Below are 27757 nucleotides of genomic sequence, written 5' to 3'. Positions count from 1 at the left end.
GTTTGATTTTTGAAATCCAGATATTCACAATTACATATTTTTGTAATCTTAATATGTTACTAACTACAGAAAATGATCATTTTAGCAGGTGATGACAATGTAAGTAACTTTCAAATCAATCTATCCAAACTCGGCTTATGCTATGTTTCTATCATACACATTAGTAAGCTGTGGTGAAGATGAAAAATGTAGGATACCAGCTCATTTTACCACTCCATGTTTATTGCTTATTCATAATTTTTGACATGAATCTTAAGGAAATACTGAGATCAAGAAAAAGTGGAATTCCAAACTTTTTGGATCCAATGCTTTTTACTCCATTTTAGATTCAAACTTTTTTGGAATAACTAAAAAAAATAAACAATGACACACTGTCGAAAAATGAAATTAGCAGATAAAATCTGAAACCTTTTGTGATACACCAGATTTCTTTAAGCAGTTTTTCCCACTTCTTTATTTTCAGTACATACATAATCATAAATAATCAACAACTGTCAACTGGCAAGAGTAATGTTCTTTCATGTCTAGACATATTTTCTGCTTTTCAAGCAAAACCAAAACGTTAAATGACTTCAAAGTTGACAGAAAAAGTGATTGAAAATGTGAATGGTAATCATCTATCTTTCTGGAAAGGATATTACCCAAACACTGCAATCCTTGAGATATTGTATCATGTGTGGATTCCTGCTAAAATCTCTTGAAAATTACATATCTACATATTTGAATTCCAAGCAGATAAATCAAATGAGAATTAGATAAAGTTTGTGATGTCACAGCAATGTCTTGTGGAAACATTTTCATCATGACAGTGAAAAGCAAAAAAACCAGGCCTGTACCAATCAGATTTGCATAAATCACACAATGAAAAACTGTACATGAGAACTAGGAAATCCAGTCAGAGAGTAATCCTAACTCAGCAGATATGAAGTAGCTTAAAAATATCAGTTAGGCATCACTTATAAACTAATTCACATATAATGTACACTGTTCAACGGCTGATCATAGGAACCAGCTTAAGCTTCGCATAGCAGTGTGTCAAATTAGAAACCATCAAGCAATCCATCTGACCTGATTCATCCAAAAAAAACACACTTTACAGGAGAGAAAAAAACAGGAATTGTACAAGGAATGTTAGTTCCTTCACTGGCATGGTTTATGAGGAAATCCTGCATCTGAAGCACAACAGATGAAACTGAATGCGACTTTCTGTGTCAATTTACCACCTAAATCCTGTTATAATCAGTATTGTGTTCATTACAAATGGAGAAGACAGGCTTTTGTCTTTGCTACTGTTAATTCAACCTAATAAAGGTAAAGTAAGATTGATTAACATTGCCAACAAAGTTATGTTCTAAGCATTAAACCAAGGTGGGGACATCTCACTGAATTAAAGACAGAAAATTAAATCCTTAACAGTTATGATCACTTTTAGGACACTTTTCTCTGCTTTATCAGATTGTGTATAAAATACATACTCTGTTAGTTAGAAAAGGCCAAAAAAAAAACTACTTAAAACATTATCTTGGGCTCAAAACTAGACAATAAATGAACTAAATAAAAGAATCATAGATGTATTGCCCGTCACCAGATGCACAATAGTGATTAATAATACAGACAAACGATGATAATCATTGTTCCTGTCAATTGTGTCAAGAATCTATGGTTCATCACCGTTCTCTGTGTCTGACACATTTTAAAGAGATGGGGAAAGAGCTGTTAAAGGTACATTCTGGTGATTAGGTCATACGCTGAGGTGATCCAGACTGAGATCCCTGATGCCAGTTACACATTAAGGCAACTCCAATCACTGCATACAGTAACATCACAGAATTTGCTGGCCTTAATTACATGGTACTACCAATTTTGACCAATGGAAATTTTATCAAATGTGTCAAATGCACATCTGAACTTTACCATAGTGAAAAAAGCTGCTAAGTTTCCAATAACAATAAAATAAACTTAAAAATATTGGTGTGTTTCCTGCAGTATTCACTGAGCTACTGAAAATATTTGTATTGCTCTGCTCTCAAATTTAAGACACTGTCTTAATAACCCAGCATATACTTTTTAAAGTGGGGCAGTTATCTGGTATATTCTTGATGGAATTATTTTTAAAGCTGCGTGATGAAAAATGCCAGTGAAGACAACTTATCAGTCATTTTATGACTTATCCACATGTTAGCTATCAGTATACCACAGCATGTAGTTAACAAAGTTAAACTTTGGTTGCTGGTTTAGGTCAGGGTGAGAGCTGTGATGGCTCAAGTATATATCAAGCACATAGAGTTTGGGATCAAATAGATTATTTTGTGCTTTTAGTAAAATCAATGAATGGGTCAACCACTTCACCTTCCCTTCTTTTGACTGAATCTTATTTTCCAAACCCACAATTGACCGTGTCAACACTTCATCCCAGTTTTAATGTTAACTGTTCGTGCTTATGCACCATTTGAATGACCTCCCATCACTTTTCAAAAGAAAATGGTTGATTTCAGTGAGGCAGTAGCTTTAGCAGCAAGTTGCCCGACCAGTAAACATGGTGGGCCAATGGGGTGTAGTCAAAGGACAACGAAGAATAACTTTTTTTCAACCTTGTCTTTGTTTCTATCTGACATCATTCCTGACCACCAGAAATTATATTAAAGGGCTAAATTAATTGAGATCCTGCTTTCTCCCTCATTAAAGCCCCTGAAAGGGAAAGCAAAAGCATGACTCTTAATAACTATTGATATTACCAGTAATACCACTGCTGACCACTATTTAGTATCAATGCTATACTTACTGACTCACTTTCCCAAAATTCCCAAATTCCCAAAACTCTTTTGCCAGCTGCTCAGCTCTGAAAATTTTATTTGGCAGGCATTGAAATTCTCCCTTAATCTGATGGGAGAATTTAATCCACTTCACTAGTTTCATACTTCAATGGACATTTTACCTAGTTTTGTTCACATTTAGCCACAAGTTTTTGAGGGCCAACACAGGTCTTAGATTTTAAGGTCAAATGTACAGCTGGCAATCTATCCCTAGAGTATTGGTTGTTGAAATAAATTCTGCAGTCAGTGAAGTGGGTCCAAAGCAAACTGGAAAGACGAGGGGCCAGATACATAAAACGTTGTTTCATGACAAAAACTGTCAACACAAAACGAGAAATACCCATACGCACAGTTGTACAAAGATCCACTTATATAAATCTCAATAACTGTGAAACCTACATGCATGAACCCACTTCCATTTTTTGACAATGAAAGCAGCAGCAAGGAAGAAGCAGGTTTACTAAATGTAAAACTAACACTCATTAGTGGAAATAGAGAAAATGACTTGTGTTTTATTTGGTTGTCTAAGCTCAAGAATCATAAACAGAACAAAAACTGCTGCATTAAAAAAAGTGACAGAAGCAATCATCTCTTTAAGTTCAGAACAAAGAACCCTGTAGTGGTAAAAAAGAAAAGGGCCAAAATGCACAAAAGAACAGCATCCCCCGTTTTATCGGCAACAGAAGAACTTATGACCTGTACAGCTTTAAGATGATCAGGAGGGAGACACAGATGTACACGGGGCACATATGTTGAATGTGTTCTTAAACAGCTCTTGGAAGCCTAAAGCAGGGTATGAGACAATATTCTGTCAAAAAAATCTGAAAGATCTAGAAATATTTGTTCTCTTTTTAAAGTCTTATTAACAAGGTCTTCCACATCCATTAAACACAACTCTGACAAGTGGCTGCAGATATTTATAGCACCCATAATTAAACAAGTATTTTAGAAAGACTAACAATAAGAACAAGAGGTCAGACAAAAAAATATCACTATCATACTGAAAATTGTGTCGAGTTTTATGGCAAATTGTTTCACCTTTCTTAACTTTTAAACATCAAATGAGGCTTTAATTGCTCCAAAAACATACATATACATGGACTAGAGAATGCGTAAGAAGCATATATTCTCACCACGCATTCTTTCTTTTAAAATACCAGTTTGTGTGTATGCATCCTCTTTGCAACTGGCCCCTGGTCTTCACTGACCTCACTTTACTTGACAAACATGTAATGCTGACAAATCTTTTTTATCTATTTTTTAATGTTCTTTTTGGTGGCGGTGGTGGGGTGGGGAGTGGGGTTAGATCTCTCTCAAAGTTCAAGTTCACCGCCATGGGTAGAATTAGCTGGTGCTACATCATTAAAAACAGAGGCAAGGTTGAACGTCTAAATAAACTTTTAAAGAACAGTGTCCAGAACTGCTGGACTACATCTTAATGATTGGGTATTGTGTGTATAGTTTTCTAGCACTGACAGTACATCAATCAAAAAAATTAAATACAACGTAAAGTCATGAGTGTTTACAGTTATTTTGTAAAACATTCACACAGTAAAATTATGAGACATGGACAGAGTATTTACATATATAACAAACAGCTCCATCATTGTCCCACAAGAGCTGAGAGGACATCCCTCCAGTCAAAATCTGTGCGATGCTACTCTGCAGCCTGCACACAGTGACTCATATTCACTGTACACATGTTCAAATCCCAGGCTCCACAAGCATCAGTGAGTGTGACCATGCAGAGTCAGTGTTCTGGGCTCTATGTGATTAGCTTCTAACACAGCTAACGGTAGCGAGCTGGGAAGAGCTTTTGTACCCCATCTAAGAACCAAGCATCACTTCAACTCTTTTGCTCTGTTGTTAAATCTTTGACAGACCCACACACACACACTCAAGAACACACAATGAGAAATAACAGTCCACCCAACCCCATAAACTTCAACACCATGCACCTCATTAAACTCCTATATGTCACATATTAAGGTTTAGTCCAAACTGCTGTGAAGAGGGTCAGAGACACTTTACTGCTCTACAAAATAAGGAGAAGAGTAAGAATAATGCACACAGTTGACCCTTATGATGATGACAGTAGAATGGGGCCTCAAGTTGCTTTGCTTGAAGTTTACTGGCTCCAGTGACGTCAACCTCTTTGTCCATAGTTTACCTCTTGTCCGTTATTCGTTTCCATGGGGTCCTCTTTGAAGTTTTCACACTGCTCCATTACTTTCCTGAAAAATGACAACATTTACAGTTTGGCATTTGTCCCAAAACTTTTGAAACAGCAAATTCCATTTTCGATACTGAAATTACAGGACTGGCAAATGATGCAGTTCACATAAGAATGTTTAGGCACAAATGTCAACCACATTGACTAAGGATAGGTACCAAAACCCAGTGTAAGACCAGGATAAATGATCACAGACCAGAGCATCGAGACACTCAGATATTCTTTAGAAGAGCCAGTGGGTGTTTTCCATAATGCTAACTTGCCTTTTGCATAACTCTTAAAAGTAAATGGAGAGAACAACTAAGCAAGCGGAGAGGGACTTTGTGAAGGAGTCAACAACATCCAAACATATCTATAATCAAATCTTTCTCACATCCTCACATGACAAGCATTGTGTGTGAAGGCTCTCTTTCTTGCATGTGGCTAAAAGTGAATATCAGAAAGCAGATATATGCTTCATTTTCAAATGCCCAACTCAAAGTTTGTTCCCATTGATCCAGTTATGTAGTGTATGTTGGGAGATTAAGAGTTCATATACAGACAGATTGAATCAGAGCTCAGAGGGAATTTCATAAAAAAAGTTGCAGCTACAATAAACATGCCCATTTATCCTTCCCACGGACGAGCTAAAGCTTCTCATCACAATAGCAGCAAGAAGAAGGAAAAAGAAAAGAAAAGGTTCATTTCTAATACTTGGTTAAAAACCCTTTGCTGGCAATGACACTCATGGACATCACCAGATGCTGGATTTCCTCCATTTTAAGGCTCTGCCAACTCTACGTTGGCCTTTACTGCAGCGGCTTTCAGTTGCTGTTTGTTTGTGGGCCTTTCTGTCTGAAGTTTAGTCTTCAACAAGTGAAACGCATGCTTAATTGGGTTAAGATCAGGTAACTTCTTTGATTTAATAAATGGGTTGCTTTGGCTGTATGTTTTGGGTCATTGTACATCCATATTATGAAACGCCGCCCAACCAGTCTGACCGCATTTAGCTGGATCTGAGCAGACAGTACATCAATGAATTCATTCATCTGCTTCTGTCCTGTGTCTCAGTGCCACTGGCAGCCGTCACACTGCCTCTGCTGTGTTTTACAGATGATGTGGTGTGCTTTGGATCGTGTTCCAAGTCTTCTCCATACTTTTTTCTTGCCATTATTCTGGTAGAGGTTGATCTTGGTTCCATCTGTCCAAAGAATGTTTTTCCAGAACTGCACTGGCTTTTTTTAGATGTTTTTTTTTTTTATATATAGCCAAGTCCAATCTAACCTTTCAATTCTTGAGGCTTATGAGTGGCTACACCTTGCAGTGAACCCTATTTACTTTCATGCCGTCTTCTCTTTATGGTAGACTTGAATATGCCTACCTCCTGGAGAGTGTTGTTCATTTGTTTTGAAGGGCTTTGTCTTCACCATGCAAATGATTCTGCAATCATCCACCACTGTTGTCTTCCGTGGATATCCAGGTCTTTTTGCCTTGCTGAGTTCACCAGTACTTTCTTTCTTTCTCAAGATATACCAAACTTTAGATTTGGCCACTCCTAATATTGCATTAATTTCTCAGATGGGTTTTTTCTGTTTTCGCAGCTTAAGGATGGCTTGTTCCACCTGCATGGAGAGCTCCTTTGACCACATGTTGTTTGTTCACAGCAAAATCTTCCAAATGCAAGAACTCAAATCAACTCCAGGCCTTTTATCTGCTTATTTAACAATGACATAATGAAGGAATTGCCCACTTGCCCATGAAATAGCTTTTGAGTCAATTGTCCAATTACTTTTGGTCCCTTTAAAAAGAGGGTGGCACATGTTAAGGAGCTGAAACTCCTAAACCCTTTATCAAATTTGAATCTGGATACCCTCAAATGAAAGCTGAGAGTCTACTAATTTTATCCACGAATAGGTTTCAGTAAACAGGTAAAAGAAACAAATGTCCATGTGTCAGGGTCCGTTGTGTCAGTGTCCAAATATATACGGACCTAACTGTGTGTGTATATATATATATATATATATATATATATATATATATATATATATATATATATATGTGTGTGTGTGTTTATTGGCCATATATGTGGGCGCATCAATCAGTACTTTTTAAGAAGTCAATCGTGTAAGTCGGATGAAGTCCAGCGGCACCACAGGCTGAAGGATATCAATAACAAAGCTACGGAGGTGGAGGAGGAGGTCCTAAGAAGAGATGCAGCTGATACTGAGGTGAATAGGCCAGTTAGGGAGAGAAATATGGAGCAGAAAGCTAGAGTTAAGTGGTCTAGAACAAATGGCAATAAAGAATGGGAGACAGTCAAAGATTTGTCGATAATATTAGGTAGGTTAGGAGGAAATGTTTATACATTTAGCAGACGCTTTTATCCAAAGTGATAGTGATATCCGAATGCAAGTGATAGGCTAGAGAAGATGGGACATATAATTTACTCCTATAGTGTAGAAAGATTTGGGGTGCAAGATAGAAAGAGGGTTGAAAGAGTACATTTAGTTAAGTCTAGACGGCAAAGAGAGATGGAGAAATTGGTTAACCCTTTAGGCACCAAAGGTTTTTTTCTAAAATCCTTGATTTTGACAAATACATTTCAAAAGGCTGTATCTTAAAACTGATAAGAGATAGAGACTTTCTGTAAATTAGGGAGATGTTAAGGATGACCCAAAGTATATGTAGGAAGCAAATTTACACACCTAATTTGCATATTATGACGTCATGGGGTGGCAGTCATCTTGGATCATAGAATTTTTATGAAGTTTTCATGTTTCAATGATGAAATGCAGCCTTTTTCCCCAAATATGCCCCAATGAATGTCTGTGCTATACTCAATATTCTATATTCAATGTGCTATACAATGCAAAATGTTCAGGGAAATAGCAAAGAGGAACCAGAGGTCAACATAGGCCTATGCCTATCCATCCACAGGTGGCAGTGTTTGTAGTTTTTTATGGTGTGATACCTTTCATTGCATGGTACCACACAAAGACCCACCCCACACTGCCTACAACTGAATTTTGTCTGACGGCGCCCTTAGGGCGGGTTCCATCAGAACATACGACACAATCTGGGCGGTCATCAGCCTTATACAGAAAGTGACGTTCTGTGAGTCTCTGTGGCATTTCTCCCGATGACTTCTTCCTCCCTTTATGGCTCCCTTTCCTGGAGTAGCCTTCCAGTAAACCAGTTTTACCACGTCTTGCACAAAGACCTTCAGAGACTTGTGAGGAGCCGGAGTACAGCTGCAGTAAATTATGTGAGCATTCACCATACTTATGCTAAGAATAGCATTGAACATTCTGTTATATCACTTTCTTGATCTGTGGGGACAGAGGTTGGTCTTCATTCTTTGATCTGCAGACAATAAGGTGTGTAGCACCAAACTCTGCGTTCACACTATATTGTCCAGTGTACATGGACCACTGCAGCTCATAGCCTGATTTAGCTTCACTCAAAACAAATACCTTATAGCCATATCTATCTGGTTTGTTTGGATTGTCCTGTTTGAGTGTTGACTTTCCCTTGAATGCAATGGTCATTTCATCCAGTGACAGCTGCTTAGATGGAACATACACTGCCGAAAACTGTGGGATGACCAAATCAATTATTGGGCGAAACTTGAATAGCCTGTCCTCTCTCGATATAATTGTCATTATTGGCAAAATGAAGGAAAGACAGTATAATTTCAAATCTATTTCTGGTCATCACCTTGCCAAATCCAGGTGTTGCTGTTGGACAATAATCTGCCCAATAATCTTCTAACTCTGCCTTTTCTACCAAACCCATACTCAAATGGCTTTGATTTCACTGACAGTTACATCAGGCTACTGCTGAAATCTTGAATGTGGCTTGATTTCATGGGAGGCTAAAAACTGATGGACATAACGATTTGTTTCTACAGTCAATAAATTACAGAAATCATCATTGAGAAAAAGTGACAAAAAATCTTGGGCCGAATCAGCATTGGAGAGTTCTCTGTCCCCCTGATATCCAACTGTTTCATCAAATGGCTTTCTCCAATATTCCAGCTGAAAATCGTTATTCATTACATAGTGGAATGCATTGAGAACAAAATACCATAAAATGATTAATGTAAATCTAAATTATTATCCCATGGAGGTCTGGATTTGGAATCCTACTCAAAATAAAAGTGAAAATCACATTACAGGCTGATCCAACTCATGTAGTAGTGTGTGTGTGTGTGGCCTCCACGTCCCTGTTTGACCTCCCTACAACGCCTGGACATGCTCCTGATGAGGCGGTGGATGTTCTCCTGAGGGATCTCCTCCCAGACCTGGATTAAAGCATCAGTCAACTCCTGTCTGTGGTGCAGCATGATGTCTGAGATGTGCTCCATTGGATTCAGGTCTGGGGACTGGACAGGCCAGTCCATAGCAGCAATGCCTTCATCATGTAGGAACTGCTGACACATTCAGCCACATGAGGCCTAGCATTGTCATGCATCAGAAGGAACCCAGGGCCCACTGCACCAGCATATGGTCTCACAATGGCTCTGAGGATCTCATTCAGTCCCTAATGGCAGTCATATTACCTCCAGCTAGCACATGGAGGGCTGTGTGGCCCTCCAAAGAAATGCCTCCTCACGCCATTACTGACCCACCGCCAAACTGGTCGTGCTGGAGGATGCTGCAGGCAGCAGAACGTTCTCCACAGCGTCTCTGTCCCATGTGCTCAGTGTGAACCTGCTCTCATCTGTGAAGTGGTGAATCTGCCAACCTTGGTGTTCTCTGGCAAATGCCAATGGCCCTGCACGTGTTGGACTATAAGCACAAGCTCCACTTGTGGATGTCAGGCCCTCACACCCCCCTCATGGAGTCTGTTTCTGACAGTTTGAGCAGAAACATGCATATTTGTGGTCTGCTGGAGGTCATTTTGCAGGGCTCTGGCAGTGCTCCTCCTGTTCATCCTTGCACAAAGGAGGAGGTAGCGGTCCTGCTGCTGGGTTGCTGCCCTCCTACGGCCCCCTCCACGTCTCCTGGTATCTCCTCCATGCTCTGGAAACTGTGCTGAGAGACACAGCAAACCTTCTTGCCACATCTCACATTGATATGCCATCCTGTATGAGCTGCACTACCTGAGCAACTTCTGTGGGTTGTAGACACCGCCTCATGCTACCTCTAGGGGTGAGAGCTCTGACAAAATGCAAAAGAGACCAAAACATCAGCCAGAAAGGATGAGAACAGAAATGGTTTGTGGTCACCACCTGCAGAACCACTCCTTTATAGGGTTGTCTTGCTAATAGCTTCTCATTTCCACCCGTTGTCTGCTCTCTTTGCACAACAGCAGGTGAAACTGATTCACAGTCAGTGCTGCTTCCTAACTGGACAGGTTGATTTCACAGAAGTGTGACTGACTTGGAGTTACACTGTGCTGTTTAGGTGTTCCCTTTATCTTTTTGAGCAATGTATATATACATATATAGAAAACAAGCACTGCTGCACAACAAAGGATAAGCAAGGTAACTTACATAAAACTTGAGTTTATAAAATATAATTATAAGAATACTGTCAATGAGTGACTGATTGATTAATGAATTTGGTCAGCTTGTCATAGGTCCAGTCCATCAGTCCAGTTGAGTGTGTGCATGCTGGAGTGATTCAGTCCCCAACCACATTAGTGTGTTAGTTTGGCTTTGAGAGCTTCAATTTTGGTCAGACTAAAATGTTTACATGAATTCTAAAAATCCGGTTTTGGTCGGGCCAACACAATAAGTAGTTCTTGTTGTAGTTTTGTTTGACCAGCATCGTGCTCGTGTAACGTAAATGTGCTTACTGAAAACATTGCAGGCACTATTATGTACAATACTTGCTGATATGTGTTGGCAATTATGAAAATGTGCGTCTCGATTCTAAAATCTTGCAGGGGCACAGCAAACCTTATCATTAATCTAATTCATATGTTAAGAAGTGCTGTATGTGTGTGTGCGTGTGAGTAGGTGAATGAGAACCCCACGTAGACCACTTAGGGGTTAGGACCTAGACAGGATTAAAAATGTGCTTTGTAAGTGTGAAACATTTAGAATGAGGCAACAATGAGCACCAACAGTGAAATTACAAAGAGGAGAAAATAATACTAGAATGACAGTAAATAGTAAAGCATTAGAAAAGTCAGCAAATGGAAAAGGGTATTTTCTCCAAACTCTCAACATGATCATTATTCAAAATACATGACATCCAGAAACAGGATGCAATGGAATGGAAAATGTGAAACTCTGTAGCTGCCTCATCATCGAGTGTCATCCTGTGTGATTTCAAGCTGCCAAGAGCTGCTGTTGTCTATCGATTCTAATGAAAAAGATTTTCAATGTTGTGTTTTTAGTTTACAATAATTATAATCAGTATTGAAATTATAATTCCTGCTGTCGTTGTTATTATACAGTTCATTTTCCATAACACTAAAAAAGGACAAAAAAATTCGACATTCAGGTGTCAGTCTTACCTTGCCATGTCCTTTGTCTCTGGATGTGAACTCTCCAGCTCCAGAACCTTCTCCAAAAGACTTATTCCACCTTCCTTGATTAGCAATGGACAATACTTGCTTGCTGCAGATTAAAGAAAAAATTATTATAATTTATTCTGTTCAAGGCTATGCACCATTACATTATTTTACTTTATTAGCTGGAACATGTTTGAAATAGGGTACCTCTAATTAACTGACAAGTAACGGAAATAGTACTGACTCTTTATAACGTCTTAGAGGGAATTAAAGATAAGTGTGGTGCCTGGCTTGAAAATCTGTAGATACTCACGATAAACTGACACCAAGTTGTAAAGAGCCCATGTGGCCCAGTGCTGACTGACAGGGGAGATGCTCTGGGGCAGTAGTCGCAGGATGGGCTCAAATGACCTGTTAGAAAAAAAACTCTATTTCAAATTTGACTTAAAACAGGAAATGCTAACAAAAACTGTGGTACACTACAACTGAACACCATGTCTGTGGGGAGCTGTCAATTCATCTTCATATAACATTTCCACATTTACTCTCTGTAACTTCATTGCTCAACAGTTTCAAACTGGGCAGTGCTTTTATTTCTTAAGTATGACAAGTTACAATATGTTTGAACATGAAACAGCTAATGAAGAAATAATAGCTGGAGAACATAATACAAATCCTCAATTAGTATCTTTTATGTTTCACTGTTATAGTCTCAGAGCAAAGTATCCAATTACTTAATGTTTTTTTTCTTTTAGAAAGCTGAACGTAAGTGGAGGAAAACAAAGCTTCAGATTCACTATGAGCTGTATAAAACTCACAAATCCTCCTAAACAGTCAAAGCCAGACCTCCTCTCCACTGAGAAATGCAACAAACTTTTTTAGCCAAAAAATCAAAACAATTAGATCAAACATTCACGCCACACAGACCAACAAGAAAACGAATCTGTGTCTAAAACCTAGAACTAACTCTGACGTTATGTCACAATTTAATATTGCTGATTTAAAAATCCTGGAGGAAACAGTTCAGCATTCAAATCAACAACTTGCACTCTGGACATAATACCATCTGACTTTTTTAAAACTGTTTTTACCTCAGTAGAAAGTGATCTCCTACAAATAGTAAACAGCTCACTGGCATCAGGCATTTTCCCAAGTCCCTAAAGACAGCTGCCATTAAGCCGCTCCTAAAGAAGAGAACTCTAGACGCCTCTGTGATGAACAACTACAGACCTGTCTCTAACCTCTCTTTTATATCCAAGATTATTGAGAAAGTTGTATTTAACCAGCTCAATGACTCTCTGAATGAAAGTGGAAGTCTCGATAACTTTCAATCAGGCTTCCACCATCATCACAGCACTGAAACAGCTCTGGTCAAAGTGTTAAACAACATTAGGTTGAATATTAATTCTGGTAATGTTTCAGTCCTGGTTCTGTTGGATCTCAGTGCTGCGTTTGATACTGTAGATCACAGAATGCTGTTGCACAGGCTGGAAAACTGGGTTGGACTTTCTGGAGCGGTCCTTAACTGGTTCAGGTCCCATTTAGAAGGCCAGAGTTATTTTGTTACAATTGGCAGCTATGAATCTGAGCAAGTGGCCATGACTTGTGGAGTCCCCCAGGGATCAATTCTTGGACCTCTTCTGTTTAACTTGTGCTCCCTTTGGGTCAGATATTGCAGAACTTTAACATCAATTATCACAGTTATGCAGACAATACACAACTTTATGAGTCTCTGTCACCAGATGACTGCAGCCCAGCAGACAGTCAGTGTCTGGAGGAAATAAACTCCTGGATGAGAGAGAATTTTCTACAATTAAATTAAGACAAAACTGAGATCATTCTGTTTGGTAGCAAAGAGAAGAGTGTCAGCATTGGTAAATATCTTGAGACTCAGGCCCTCACAATCACTGACCAAGTTGGTAACCTTGGAGTGTTGACAGACTCAGATCTGATTTCAGCAGCCACATCAAAGCTGTCACCAAGGCAGCTTTTTACCAACTCAGAAACATCAACAGAATTAAAGGTTTTCTCTCCCAAAAAGACCAGGAGAAACTCATCCATGCATTCATAAATTCTCCAGTAGACTCGATTACTGTAATGGTATTTTAACTGGACTTCACAAAAAGAGCATTAAACATCTACAAATCCCAGAACGGGAAATCTGTGATATGTTCAGAGAATTTAAACCCAGCAGAGCTCTTAGATCCAAGGACTCAGGTCAGCTGGTCCAGTCCAGAGTCCAGACTAAACATGGAGAAGCAGCATTTAGCTGTTATGCTGCAAACAAGTGGAACAAACTGCCAGAGGAGATTAAACCGTCACCAAATGTAGACATTTTTAAATCCAGATTAAAAACATTTCTTTTCTCATATGTCTATTCATGAAATCTGCACGGTATCTTTTAATTTATCTAAACTTTTTAAATAATTTTTATTTAATTTCACTTATTTTATTTCTTTCTTTTTATATTCTTTTATGTATTTCTAATGCTTCTTCCACTCCCCGCTGCAATGCTTTTATCTAATGTAAAGCACTTTGAATTGTTTAGTATATGAAATGTGCTGTACAAATAAATTTGACTTTGATTTGACTAGAAAAAAAATATACCAAGGTTCTTTCATTTGTCTCCAAGGTTAAAAAATAAAAAAATAAAAAATTATGATTTGTAAATTATGATCATCTAACGCCAATCTCAGCTGCACTTCGCTGGCACATTGACAGTTTAAATGGAAAGCTTTGAGATGTGTAGCTCATTTGCAAAATGAAAAAACTGCTCTCTGTTTGGGCCCCCATGTTGTGGCGATAACAGGCAGGCCACATCATGATCTTTTTCTAAATAAGTTCGTGAAACTATTTTTTCTTAATTGTTTGTATTTGATATATCACTGTGATTTCAACATATGTCTATGAGCCAACAACATGTTGGTATAATATTGTAGATTTTCAATCCATTCACAGTCATGACATTCGATAAGCTATTAATATTCATCAGCATTAGCTAATATCACACTCATAAACTCTGAACTGAACGTACACATGACAAAATACCTTTGTATTTCTTAAAATATGCCACATAATTCCAAATGCTCTTGTGGCAATAACGAAACATTTTTTAATATACCTGTAGTTGATGTTGCGGCGTGAAGTCACGTCCCAGCTCTGTATGGCAACCCACATTCTGTTCATCACCGTGTCTCTCCGTGGCTCTTCCATTAACCAAACTTCTGACCCGTCAAACATGATGTGTGAAAGCACGCCACATGCGTTATATGACACTTCAATTCCATCTGCCTTACTGTCCAGCAGGTTACTGTATCAGACAGGAAGAGAAAAAATAAATCAAGTAACTGATGAGATTTCCTACTTACCGTAAATTCCGGACTATAGCGCGCACCTGAATAAGCCTCTCATTTTAAAAAGAAAATCCATTTTGTGCTTGTATAAGCCGCACCGGATTATAAGCCGCGGGTGTCCACATTTTAATAGATACTTACACAGAAAGATGTTATATGTGAGGATTTTTAAACTTTTAATTTAATGCGTATGGTAACATAAACAAATTCATGCTGCAAATGCTTTTTTTACCGAACAGTGCCAGTAACATCAATGGTTTTAGCTTAAATACCTATTGGTAACGCACAAATATGACTTAAATGCTTTTTCCCCAAACAGTGCCTGTAACACCAATGGTTTTAGCTTAAATGCCAATTGGTAACGCACAAATACGTGGTGTATATGCTATAACAATAATTTAGTAGTGCAAGTGTGTTTGATTTATCGTACAATTTAATTGGACCACTGTGAACTATTCGTTCATTTTATTGGTTTAATTTTACAAGGCAAAATGTTATTGGCGGCATGAAAAAAAAAAAAAAAAAAGAAGCATACATTAGCCGCGCCATATTATAAGTCGTGGTGCTCAAAGCCTGGGAAAAAAGTAGCGCCTTATCGTCCAGAATTTAGGGCAATCCCAGAGTTGAGACTGTTCAGTATGTAGGAAAAAAATTCCCCCAAAGTTTTTACACCCTTGTGTGAAAGCAAAGCTGGGATCTTTATGCTGCTCATAGATGTATTGGTCTAATACTAGATGTATCAAACTCACATATTTGTTTAAGTATGACACTTGTTTTATTTTGACTTATTTATTGAATATGATTCTTTTAATCTACTTTTAGAATTAGTGTGAAATCTGATGATGTTTCAAATGATTTCTGTGTAAGTCTAAGGGACTATCATTTATATGGCTCATAATACACACACAATAGGGTGGTTTGCAACCATGTAAAATCTGTTTGCTATTATTCCCTACATTAATGGCAGTTCCTTTGAGGAGTTCACCTAGGATTATTCAAGAATCTTTCTGGTCTTCACTGGTATCATGTACTCTTACCTGAATACAGTTATGAACTGTGGGGTGAGCAGCTGGGGCCTCAAAGCTTTGACCTCAGCTACATTTCCCAAAAGACCCAACATGTTGCGGTGAAGCTCCTGCTTATCTGGAAATTCCTAGAGTAAGAATAGAAAGAACTTAATAATCTAATGAAAGCAAAAGTATGAAGAAATTGTGGACAAAAAAGTCCAATGACAGAATATTCAATCTGGTACACACAACAACATTTTTTCAAATGTGCTTATGAGGCTCTAATAGATGCAAAAATGTAACACTGCACTGATGTGATGACAAATCACTTTACAATTTACATACACGCACACACCCTGCATCTGATTTTCTACCCACTGTGTGTTATGACATTTAGAAAGTTAGAAAAGCTCTGAATTCTAGGTCCAAATCTACTTAGGAACTTACTATACCATAAAACAAATCCTAGAGGCAATAAAGTGAATTCTAATGGGTTCAGACAAGATGCTGTGTGGCATTGTGGACTCACCTGTAGACATTCCAGAAAGAGACTCATGCCCCGACAGTTGAGGAACATCTGACAGTTGTCAGGTGTCTCATCAGTGATGTTCCAAAGAGCACTCCAGGAAAACTCCATAACTTGGTCACACTAAATTGAAACAGAAACACGGGGTTATAGCAACAAAATGCATTACAATTGATTTACAAAAATAAGAAAACAATTACATGTGTTATTTTGCAGTGAAACAATGATGATCTTATCATTCAGGGTTGCCATTCTTGGGAATATGTCATAATACTCAACAATTTTGGAACACAAGATTCAGACTCACCATTCTGTCCTGTAGCTTCTTCTGAATTAAGTTCAGCATTGTCTAAAAAATAGGGGTAAAAGGGACTAAATGAATTGAGATCAATGATTTGTTCACTCAATAATCAAAAATAAATTAACAACAAAACAAGTCACTGGCATGTGCTATAAGGGCTGTGCAGAATATTGTTTCCATTTTTGCTAACATTTACCCCTCCAGAAGCCACCAAACAAGAGACAAAGACGGGAAATGTTACAGGACCTAACAAGAATAAGACAGCATATTTTTATATACTACGATATACCCCTGTTACACAAACATGCTCACTACAAGACAAAGCAAAAATATACAAATAAATGAGGGAAGATGTTCTAATTAGCTTTTTCTAATTGATTTATATCTTTTAAGGATCTGGACGTAGCATATCTGTGAAATAAATAGATGTGGAAGGTAATGCGCAATGTATACAATACAGTGTTATGTATTGTAAGATAGCAGAGACCATTATTAGAAACAGAATTACAGTGGCTAACAGAGGCTTTACCTACGAGACAGAGATGATGATGATGATGATGATGAACACGCTCCTGTTGTAATATTGTGCTTTTCACTAATCCTGATACTGAGCACTAAAGTAAATATAGAACCATATTTATTTAGTTTTATTCCCCACAACTTCAATCTCCTCTGATTTACATCCTAGACAGAGCTGAGGAAGAAATATTCATGATGGCATTCTTGTCATGATTATTCACCCTGCACATCTGCAACTTCATCAACAGAGCCTGGAAAAGCAAATCATTCATTTCTTACCGATAGCAACAATAAGGAGATGTTGCATTTGTCGGTCATTGTTGTTTCTCTAAGCTATCTCTAGCAGTAACATCCAATCTGATGTTTTTCCTTATGCCCTGTTTTGCCCTTCTACACAAGGCAAGCGTAGAAGACAAATTGGCTTTTACTTAGCACGCAGCTGAGAGCTTAGAAAAAGTTTAGAACAATGAAAAAATATCAATACAAAAAACAGAATGCAACAAGGATGCAGAGTTAGCTCTGTTACTGCTATTGGTAGGTAATAACTTATTAGCTCTCTTGTTGTGCGGCAGCTGGGTAGTGTAGTGGTAAGACTGCCAACTGACATGTTGGTGATCGGGGTTTGAATCCTGACCCCAACACATGAAAGGTTCTACCTCCAGTAGGGGTCCTTAGGCAAGACCCCCTTACACTACCTGCCTACCTGGGATATGAGTGTAAGTCGCTTTGGATAAAAGCGTCTAACAAACACATAAACATAAACATTTGCATTGCTTGGTCCTGTCGGTAAAGTTATAGATGTGCAGGTTTATAATCACAAAAAGAATACCATAAATTATTTCTTTGCTTAGTGCATGTTATAAATTAGAGACAGATGAAGTTACGCTGATTTATAAACCAAGGCTCTGTATCAAGACCAATGGGAGACATCATTACAACAGCAGCGTGTTCATCTGCATTATGTTTTTATCTTGTCATTATAATAACTGCCTTGCCAACTCACTTTCGTTTCAGTATAATTTGGAAATAAGTTCTTCTTACATTAAAATGTATTGTCAATTTCACATTGGTGCCAACCCAATTCAATATAAAGACAATCCTGTCAGATAATCTGAGAAAATAAATGAAGAAAACAAAATCAAATCAAATAAAACTAAATCTCTGTGATACTCATATTGATGTTACCTTGACAAATCCCATTTTTCCTACAGCTTCTTTGTGATGATTGTCCACCTGGCAGACCAAAGCGTTGCACAGGTGAACAGCGATTCTCTGGATTGACTCATCCTGCCGTGCAGGCTCCAGGATTTTCAGCAGCAGCTGGTTGACCCGACTGTATTGGAACTCCAGCTCCTCTGGAATACTAAAGTTACACAGGGTTAAGCAGCAGTTCCTCTGGACCTGGTGTGGGACAGAGAACACAGAATCCCCAATTGACCACAAGCTTAAAAGATAAATTAGCTTAAAAGATGATCACTGTAAATGTAAGATGACCCAATATCAACCTGTGCAGTAAAACTTAATCCCTATGCTTCATTGGTCTATATTTTAGCATTTAAAAAAAAGCTGTACTCTCCAGAACACTTTTTGATTTTGATTGAGACCCCTGCTTCTGGAGTTCAGTTGCTGTTCAAGTGTCAATAATGTTGACACTGATCCAACTGAAGTTTAACCCATTGGAAAAAGAGAAAGAGAAAGAAAAAAAAAAAACCCTGAAAATTCAGGATGCCAGGATGGTGTCAGCCAGAAAGGTGAAATGTGGGACAGATGACACCTCCATCAAACCAGTGCATTTAAGCAGTATTTTGATCATGACGATAGAAAATATTCTTTATGGATAAGAGAATGAAAAAAAAAAAAAAAAAGGGTATATAACCAGCAATGTATCACTGTGATTCATACGCAGGTGGAAGCAGGTGGAAGCAGGTGGAAATTAAACCCTGTAAGGGTTAGACTAGTTAATAAGTCTAAATCTAAGTTCATTTTTAATTGACACAAAAATGAGTTTTTATGAGCAACTGCAGTGTAGAACATTTTGGATAAATGTTCCCTTTTAAATGTTTAACCAACAGATTTATTACATAATGTATTAATATTCAACTCTGGGGCTCCATGACATTTAGAATTGGGATTAAATCAGTCTGAAAACCAGACACAAGGTAAGTCATGCAATTTGCTGGTGCCTGAACTGGTTAAACTTTTCTTAGATTTTCCAAAACAAAAAATATATGTGTAATTCTTACATTACTGTCATGCAATATTTTCCATTAAATCATTTTTTATACAGAAAAATAGTCCTCTGACGCTGGAAATAAAGACGTAAATTTGACATATCTTTATATAGCAGAGCATCCTTTCTCAAATATGGTTGCAAAAAAACACATGGTAACTTACAGTGACCTCCTGGTACTGCTCCATTCCATTTAAAACCACTTGAATAACCTCTCGTCGCAACCGCACACTTTGGTCACTACGGTACTCTGTGTTGGTCAGGTAGAAAAGTGCAGCGCTGCCTGTTACCTGGATGCTCTTGTCGTACTTGTGGCACTTCAAAGCTGCTATTACAAGCTGAAACAAAAGACAGAAAGGTTACAAGAAAGGGAAAATAAGTGAAGAAGACGTGAAATGTAGAGTCAAGGCACAATGACGTAAAAATAAGTAATTAGTGTCTTCTTTTTTTTTTCTTAAATAACAGCTTTCATCCAACTTCATACTTGCAAAGCTCGGAGAAGCTGACTGCAGTGTTGTATCCTAGCAATGTCAAACAGCTGATTGATGGCTCGGTGGGCCAGCTCAGGCCGAAACTCTGTGTAAGCCTCAATGGCATTCAGAACCTGGTCTTCATTTTTTGACCCAGTGACCTGAAAATCCACCAAACATAGCTCAAATTCAATCAACATTACATTTAACCTACATTTAAAAAAAAAAACTACATGAAAAGTCATTTTTCACAATTAAAAAAAAAAACAGTCCTTCAAAGGGCAACAAAACAAATTGTGTTCAGGTAGGGGAGGGCGATATGGCAAAAATATCATATAATAAAAATCCCGATTTTGATTTTATCACAATCTTAAATTGAAAAGTGAAAAACAGACAGTGTTGCAGAAGTATTTTCGGTTGGGCAGCTCGTACCGCGGCTCAACTACTTGAAGCAGACATTCAAACCCCTCCTTTTCTTGAACGGTACCAATACTTTGCAAGATAAAAGGTGGCTGCTTCTGTTACCTCTTTCTATCACTTGCTTGACTTATCATACGGCGTGCCTTTGTCAAACGCCTGTGTTAAAGTTGTCTGTTTTGGTCTTAGCCAGCTGCTGCCAGCCGCTGCCTCCCCTGCGGTGCCGGTGCCGCCGGGCCCCTCGCTGTTTGACTCTCTGCATACTGTTTGGATGCTTCCTCTTCAAGTGATTGAACAGGTTCATCGTGTTGCCACCCGATGTGCGAACTGTTTCTGTGCAAACTTTGCAAATACATTTGATTTAGCAACCAACTCCTCTGTTTGGAGGCGGGTAAGAAAGCGCGTCACTGCCCATAATTCGCTGTGATTGGTCGGTCAGGTTGACGACGAAATACGTCTGGTGCGTCGGTGCATCAGCATAGAACTGCAGTTTATAGATTGTGTCCCAGACGATCCCACGATCTCTGCAGTTTGACAGATCGTTACGGAGCGTCTTCACGTTGCAATCCTTCACAATTTAATATCGTCATATCGCCCACCCCTATGTTCAGGCAAGTGGTGCGGTCAGCTGTAAAAGCAAATCAACTAAGAAAGTAATAACAGGTAACCAATACCTTATAAGCAGGGATGTGTGTCACATTACACAGGGTGGTGTCATACAAGCCCAGAAACTGCAGGGGCCTCTTCAGCTCCTGGAAAGGGGAGATGCTACTCTTGCATGGTTCAATACTGAAAGAGAATGATAAAACAAAAGGATTTTGTTAAAAAGGTACTTAATTTTAGGAAAGAAAATTAAATCATTACACACTATAAAAATGGATATTTACCTTGGACGCCCCATAGCTTCTTCAAAGTGTGGCACTGTGCAGTTATCCAGCATAATGTGACCCGAGATGTCCAGTGAAACCAGATTGACGAGACGTTGTACAATGGCGGTGAAGATTTTCCTGGTCATCTTGAACTTTGTGGTCCGTCTACTCTCCCGTGAGATGTCCAGATGCCTGAAAAAGATGTAGAGGATGAACATAAAGAGAAATTAGATAAATATTTAGACATAATAATTCAGACATAATCATGCTATGAATGAGATTCTATTTTGTCAATTGAAAATATATTCAATACCGATTATATTTTTTGTGATTTGCAAATAATCTGAACTACTATCTAATTGAAAATAGCACAGATAATCAAATGCCAAAACTGAGAAATTTTTGCTTTTTGAATTTTATTTAATTAAATTCAATTTAAATAGTGTCAAATCACATAAAATGTCATCTCAAGGCACTTTTTACAAATTTAACACCAGCAACATTTAAATCAACTATCACCAATCTGGACCACAGAGAAAAAGCAACATACCATGGTATGTCAAAAGCATAATGGCAGCTCATAATCAAAAGTGTCTTCTCCCTCCTTACCTGAGATTAACTAGCTCCACCACTGTATTGACCAATTCCTCTGTCAGGTCCACATTGTAGAGCACGAGAGATGCTAGTCTGTCTTTCCATTGAGTGAGAAAAGCTGTTCCCAGCAAGTGTACATTAGACAAATCTAGAGAGGTGATAGATTTCAGGGGCTTGAGCAGGGTCTCAGCATCCACCTCATCAGGTAGCCCCCCCAGGTTGAGCAACCTAAGGCGGTTGAATCCCTGGAAGCTAAAGTCCGTCTCTATTGCTTGTCTAGAAGCAGGGCTCTCCTCCTCCTCGTCATCTGTGTCTTCATTGCAAGCAAGTGGAGCTCCACCCTTCTTGTAGAAAATGTGGCTGCAGCCGAAGAGACAAAGGGAAAGCAAGGTCTCACGGAAGCAGGTCAGTGTTTTCAAGCTGCGAGATGACAGGCTGTTGCAGTAGGTGAGGTGGAGCTCAATCAGGTCCTAAAACAACACAAAAAGTCATTTATCACTGAGGGTCAGTGAAGAAACTAATGGCATTAACTATAGAGTTTGGGAGTCCAAGTTTAACTTGACCTCACAAAATCTATTATTACAATTCATCACCCATAGTAACAAGGCATAGATACCAAAACCTGGTATCTAACTAAGAAAATATTTGCTATACATTATTGCCACCCCAGTTTTCTTCCATTTGTAAGACATAAGTATATGATGTATATAACCTATTTTCCACAGCTGGTATGCAAGGACAGTGAACATCTCATAACCACTGAATATTATATTGTTACCATGACATTACTTTATGGCTTTATATACCAAAGTACTGAGTTAAAGAATGCTTTTGATGAGAATTAAGTTGGAATGTTAAGTGGCAAACTTAGTAGCTTCTACATACCGTACAATGGTCCTAAAAAGAATCTGATATTTCAAATTCTCAGAAAATTTCCATTATGGTATTTTGTTATGTAGAAACATAGGAAGAGCAATTGTCTGCCAGCTGGAAGGTTGGCGGTTCGATTCCTGGCTTCCACATGTCAAAGTAACAAGACAATGTGTGCATGTGTGTGATAGATAAACTGAAAAAATTCCATCTTCTATCATCAAAATGTTCACATTCTCAAAAGTAAATGAATGGAGGACAGCAAAAGGTGGACAGACATATCTAAAGTTAAAGCAGCATAAGTGTATTACAGGCTGGGTGGACCATCCTTCAGAGATCTACAAGCTTTACCAAATAAAACTCAGTTATTTATTAAATGTTATTTAGTAAATTATATAATTTCACTTTGGGATGAAAAAAGTATTTATATTTTGATTTAATTTAATGTAATTTCTATTACAGAAAAGCACACAGAGAACAGTGAATCCATTTATTTGCAATATATACACTATATCTACTTTAAAGGCAAAATATGTTTCACCATTCATTAACATGCTAAATAAACTCAATGATGGACGAACGTTTCTGGATCAGACCAAACCAGACTTTTTATAATCTCAGTAGACACTTTTGCCACTTGAAACAATTTCTTAGAGTGATAAAAAAATGCTAAGATAAAGCTAAAAAATATATATTTACCTATAAATGCTATGGTCAAAGGAAGTCAATATACAAAAGGAACAAATTGCACCATTGTCCAGTGTGTAGGATGTGATCACATCTAGCAACTCAAATAGCAAATCTTTCTTTCTACAGTTTCTGCAGTTACATATATCATATACAACTATTTCTGACATCATTAATACAGTAAAAATGAGGATGTGTAGCATGTTATGTCAGTTTCAGTTAAGGGAGCTTCAATAAAGACTTTTGAGACTGTTCACAATCACCAATTGCTGGAAACACGGTTGGCTTACAGCAAGCACCAATTATACGGTGCATTGAAACCTTTGATCAATCATGTAACATTATTTAATAATCTTTTATTTTTAAAAACACACTATGATAAGTTTTAAATAAAAAAAGGAGACAGTATCTTGATTTGACAGTAGCTGATTTCTCATTAGGCAACTTGTGAATCATATTACTAAACGACAGCAGCTTGTTCTTGGTTATCAGGAAGAGGTTAGAGCTTAAAATAACACTTTTCTGGTGGTATAAAATAAGTCACATTTTATGAAAGTAACAGCACACAAAACCTATCATTACTACTGGTTTTTCACAGTGCCTAAGTAATATGAGTAAATACATTCAAGGTCACTGAAACCTATTCACAACAAGTATGGACGATGTGAGTACAAGATCCTCACAATCTTTTGAGGTAGAGTCATTATCAATTATCCAAAAAGATATTATTGTGAGAATGCTGTTCCCACTGTGCCCTTTATTATTATTATTCTGTATGTTTTTTGGCGCTTAACTACTGCTGCGATCTTTAACCGATTTCAACAATTTTGGTATGAAAACGCTCAAGTTGTTCAGAAGATAACTGCTATAACTTTTGGTGTTTATATCTTTTACACTTTTTTTAACGATTCAATTTTTTTCCTCTTCAAAAACTTCTTCCTCTTTCCAACCCAACTGTTTCTGCAGATTTTCAGCTAGACACCATTCAAACTTTAAACGGGTCACAAGACATCTATTTTGGTCTCAAAACATTCAGCTCGTTCAGGAGATTACGGCTGTCACTTTTGGTGTTTCTAACTTTTACACTTTTTAAAATATTTAACATTTAATTCATATTTTAGAAAAATTGAAGGCAAATTTCAAATCTTTCTCCTCTTATCTTATGGGGCGGCTGTAGCTCAGGAGGAAGAGCAGTCACCCACCAATCGGAAGGTCGGTGGTTCGACTCTGGCTTCCCCAGGATACATGTCGAAGACACTGAACCCCACGTTGCCCCCCAGTGTATCATTGGGGGTATGAATGATTAGAAAAAGCACGTAGTTATGAATCTTAAGACGTGTATGAGCTGTATGCTGTATGTCTGTGAGTGGTCAGTTAGACTAGAAAAGCGTTTATCAACCTAACTACTGCAACATACTTTCTGCTAGAGACACCATTCAAAGTTTAAACAGCTCATAAGATGGGTCAGCTTTTTCAAATATTAAACCAATATTTTAAATATGACTGTTTCAAAAACATGACAAAAAAATAAATTTTTCGGCCCTTTCATAAAAACTTCTGTTTTTCCAATAGGTTTAAATCATTCCACTATTGTTATTTCAACTTCAAATTCCTTCAAACAAGACGTCAGCAACTGGTTTTCAACAATTGAAAGTTTTTCCGCTTTTTTAACATTGTCAGCTATCCCTATTCAGCTCATCAACATTCTCACTGCTGCTTCGTAGGAACAGTTCTTCTAGTTAAGTAATTTTCACAATAAGACTGTTAGTTCAACCAATTACAATAGACACGTTCATGTCTACGTTTTCTAGTTGAACTGTTAGGCAGAGGTGAATGCAAAAAATTTAAATATCTCATTAACTATCTATAACCAAATTCTGAAAAATTGCAGCATCCCACCTGTTTTCGTATGGCCTCCAGGTCTCTGTCCCGGACAAAATCCTCTCGTAACTGCACTCTGGTTAGTCTGGTGCTTCGAGGGTCTGAGAATAGTTGGAAGAAGCTCTCCTCTGGTTCAAAGTTGCTGTCTGTGTGGACTAACTCCATATATCTGTTTAAAAAAAAAGAAAAAAAAAAGGGGGGGGGGGCTTCTGAGAAACTGAAAATTCTGAAATTTACAATTTACTATCATTTGAATCTTTTCTGTTACATACGTGTTGACCAATTTGTCGCAGATTTCACTCGGAAGAAAGATGTCTGAGCGGAGACAAAGCTTGTTTCTGATTCCTTGGTAACACATAGTCTTTCTTAGATTCCTGAGGCAAAAGACAGTTGCCAGAGTCATGAGGCTGTCAGGGTTGTCTCCTGCTTTGGATGCCATGATAGCCTCTTCTTCCCTGGCTCAGATTAAAGACTGGCAGTGCCGGGGACCTTAAGGGACATATCATTTAGTGAAAAGTTAGAAAAATGCAGCACAATACATTGTTTCAGGAATGTCAACATGTCATGCTACAACATTTTTCTCTGTGTCACTAAAGAAACAAACTCAAATCAAACAAACTGCAAACTGGTAGCACTGGTGCACACACAGTCCTATATATATATATATATATATATATATATATATATATATATGTATAGCTCCTGTGTAACAATGACAGAGAAAGTGAGCTTATCCTCTCTTTGTGCACCAGTCTTGCCTCTTATCCACGGACAGATGACTGCCCCGAGTGGCTGTGACTCTACAGTGTGTCACATAGGATGATGAGATAAGGCTTTGCATTAGAATTCTGTTATGAGCTTCTACTTTCCAGAGGCATTCTTGGTAGGAACCAGAGTAGCAATAAGTTAGAGCAATACTTCTCTCAAGGGTGTCTTCTCATAGGAAAGAGAATAAAAGTTCCTTTTTTATGTCCTCAGTTGAATGTTCAGATCTACTGAATAGAATTGATGATTAAAATGACTAAAATAAATCAAACCTGTTGATATAAATTCACAGCATTTTTACTCTAATTGTTACTAATACTAACTATAAACACAACAATAATAATAATGATAAATAAACTAATAAAACATAATACTTTATTTTCAACAATCTGCAAAAGTTTCAGGTATTCTTTTACATGTAAAATGCTCAGTGGCTTTTGGCTGAGAGTCACAGGACATTAACTGAATACACTATGAATTACACACAGGGTGTGTAGAAACCTAATTAGTTGTCATCAGTCCAAATAAAGTGATACATCAAAGACGCTAACTGAGCATTTGATCAAATTTGATCACTAACATGTTCACGTATTTTCCCTATTAACTCGAGCACATTTAAACTTTAGAGCACCTTTTTACACATCTCTGCATACCTGTTAACTGTGCTACCTTTGGGACCCTACTGTTAGCAAGCAGTGTTGGCTACTTTGCAAAAACTTGATTAAATGTAAATAACTCATTCAAGTGTCGTAGCATTATGTCTAATTCGCAGTCCATGGCTAGTTTAGTGATCAAACTTGCTCAGTCGTCTGGTAACTAGTTTGTTGGCGAATCAGAGGAAGAAAATAAATTCAGAGGAAGACAGAGCAAAACATTACCAGGTTAGCAGTCTAGCTAGCTAACTGCAATGTATAATAGTTTACGCTGACGCTAGATAGCAGTTGGCAAACAAAAACTAGTAACCTGCATAATTATTACACACCAAAATAAGAACAAAGAAAACTCGTTATCGTAAGCAAAGCCTAAACTTGAGTGTCTAAATTAGCTATTTGCTAACGATGACTTTCTCTGCTATGTTACTAGCCAACTTAGCTGGAAGGGCTAGCGCTACCGAGGACCTCTGTGTGTGATTCAAGCTGTAGACAGTGGTCAGCTGTCTTTGTGTGCCTGGCTTATTAGCCGGTACAATACCTTAGCTGTCGCCAAAGCTATTTGTCTTGATGACGGCGACAAAATTGGGTTATTGCCAGTCTTCGCTCATCTGATTTTCGTTTTCGTCCGATGTCAACAAACAGACTCCTCCTCCTCTTACTTCTACTTCTCCTTCTGTTCCTTTTCCCCTCACTTACTCCAGCTCCTGTGCTCCCTCCTCTTCCTCTATTGCCACCCCTCGTTCTCTCCCACTTCCCACAGTTACTAATCTGATCTGTTCGCTTCTCTTATTTTGAAAACCAAAGCATAATAATAACAATAATAATAATAATAATAATAATAATAATAATAGTGATAATAATAATAATAATAATAATAATAATAATAATAATAATAATAATAATAATAATAATAATAATAATAATAATAATAATAATAATAGATAACGAATTCATTTATAATGTGTTCGTCTTGATTTCAACTTCAAGAGCTGCCGCGAACGGCTTCCGTAGCCACTGGCTGTAGCTGTAGCCTCATCAAGTTAGTCCCATGGAGGTGAAAATGGTAGATCACATTATTGATCAACGGATCATGATGTCCTCCAATCAAGGTCTAACACAGGCAGA

At 37.9% G+C, this 27757-nt stretch overlaps 1 protein-coding gene across 1 annotated transcript; it reads right to left on the bottom strand.

The window, feature by feature from the left end:
* Nucleotides 1–201: 201 nt before the first annotated feature.
* On the bottom strand, nucleotides 202–27315 carry zer1 (zyg-11 related, cell cycle regulator). Its single transcript, XM_072371551.1, has 16 exons — nucleotides 27171–27315; nucleotides 25487–25703; nucleotides 25233–25383; nucleotides 21792–22246; nucleotides 21201–21374; nucleotides 20988–21102; nucleotides 19911–20057; nucleotides 19591–19764; nucleotides 18382–18597; nucleotides 16684–16725; nucleotides 16380–16499; nucleotides 15881–15996; nucleotides 14612–14800; nucleotides 11804–11901; nucleotides 11494–11596; nucleotides 202–5047 (listed from the first exon to the last, which is right to left on the bottom strand). Exons 2-16 carry the CDS (start codon nucleotides 25651–25653, stop codon nucleotides 4960–4962), a joined length of 2355 nt encoding a protein of 784 aa, XP_072227652.1. The 5' UTR covers nucleotides 25654–25703; nucleotides 27171–27315; the 3' UTR covers nucleotides 202–4959.
* Between the last annotated feature and the right edge of the window lie 442 nt (nucleotides 27316–27757).

This window comes from Leuresthes tenuis, unplaced genomic scaffold (genome assembly GCF_036924035.1).
Source record: "Leuresthes tenuis unplaced genomic scaffold, fLeuTen1.0.hap1 SCAF_19, whole genome shotgun sequence".
Classification (NCBI taxonomy): Eukaryota; Metazoa; Chordata; class Actinopteri; order Atheriniformes; family Atherinopsidae; genus Leuresthes; species Leuresthes tenuis.
The sequence above is the reverse complement of the archived record's forward strand: the minus strand, read 5'-3'. Positions and strand labels throughout refer to the sequence as shown.

Coding starts and splice junctions, on each gene's coding strand:
- zer1 (XM_072371551.1), bottom strand. CDS start 25,653: ATGGCATCCAAAGCAGGAGACAACCCTGACAGCCTCATGACTCTGGCA. Junction 16,500..16,683: donor AGAAGCTACAGGACAGAATG/GTGAGTCTGAAT, acceptor GTTTCAATTTAG/TGTGACCAAGTTATGGAGTT. Junction 5,048..11,493: donor GAGACAAAGGACATGGCAAG/GTAAGACTGACA, acceptor GTCATTTTTCAG/GAAAGTAATGGAGCAGTGTG.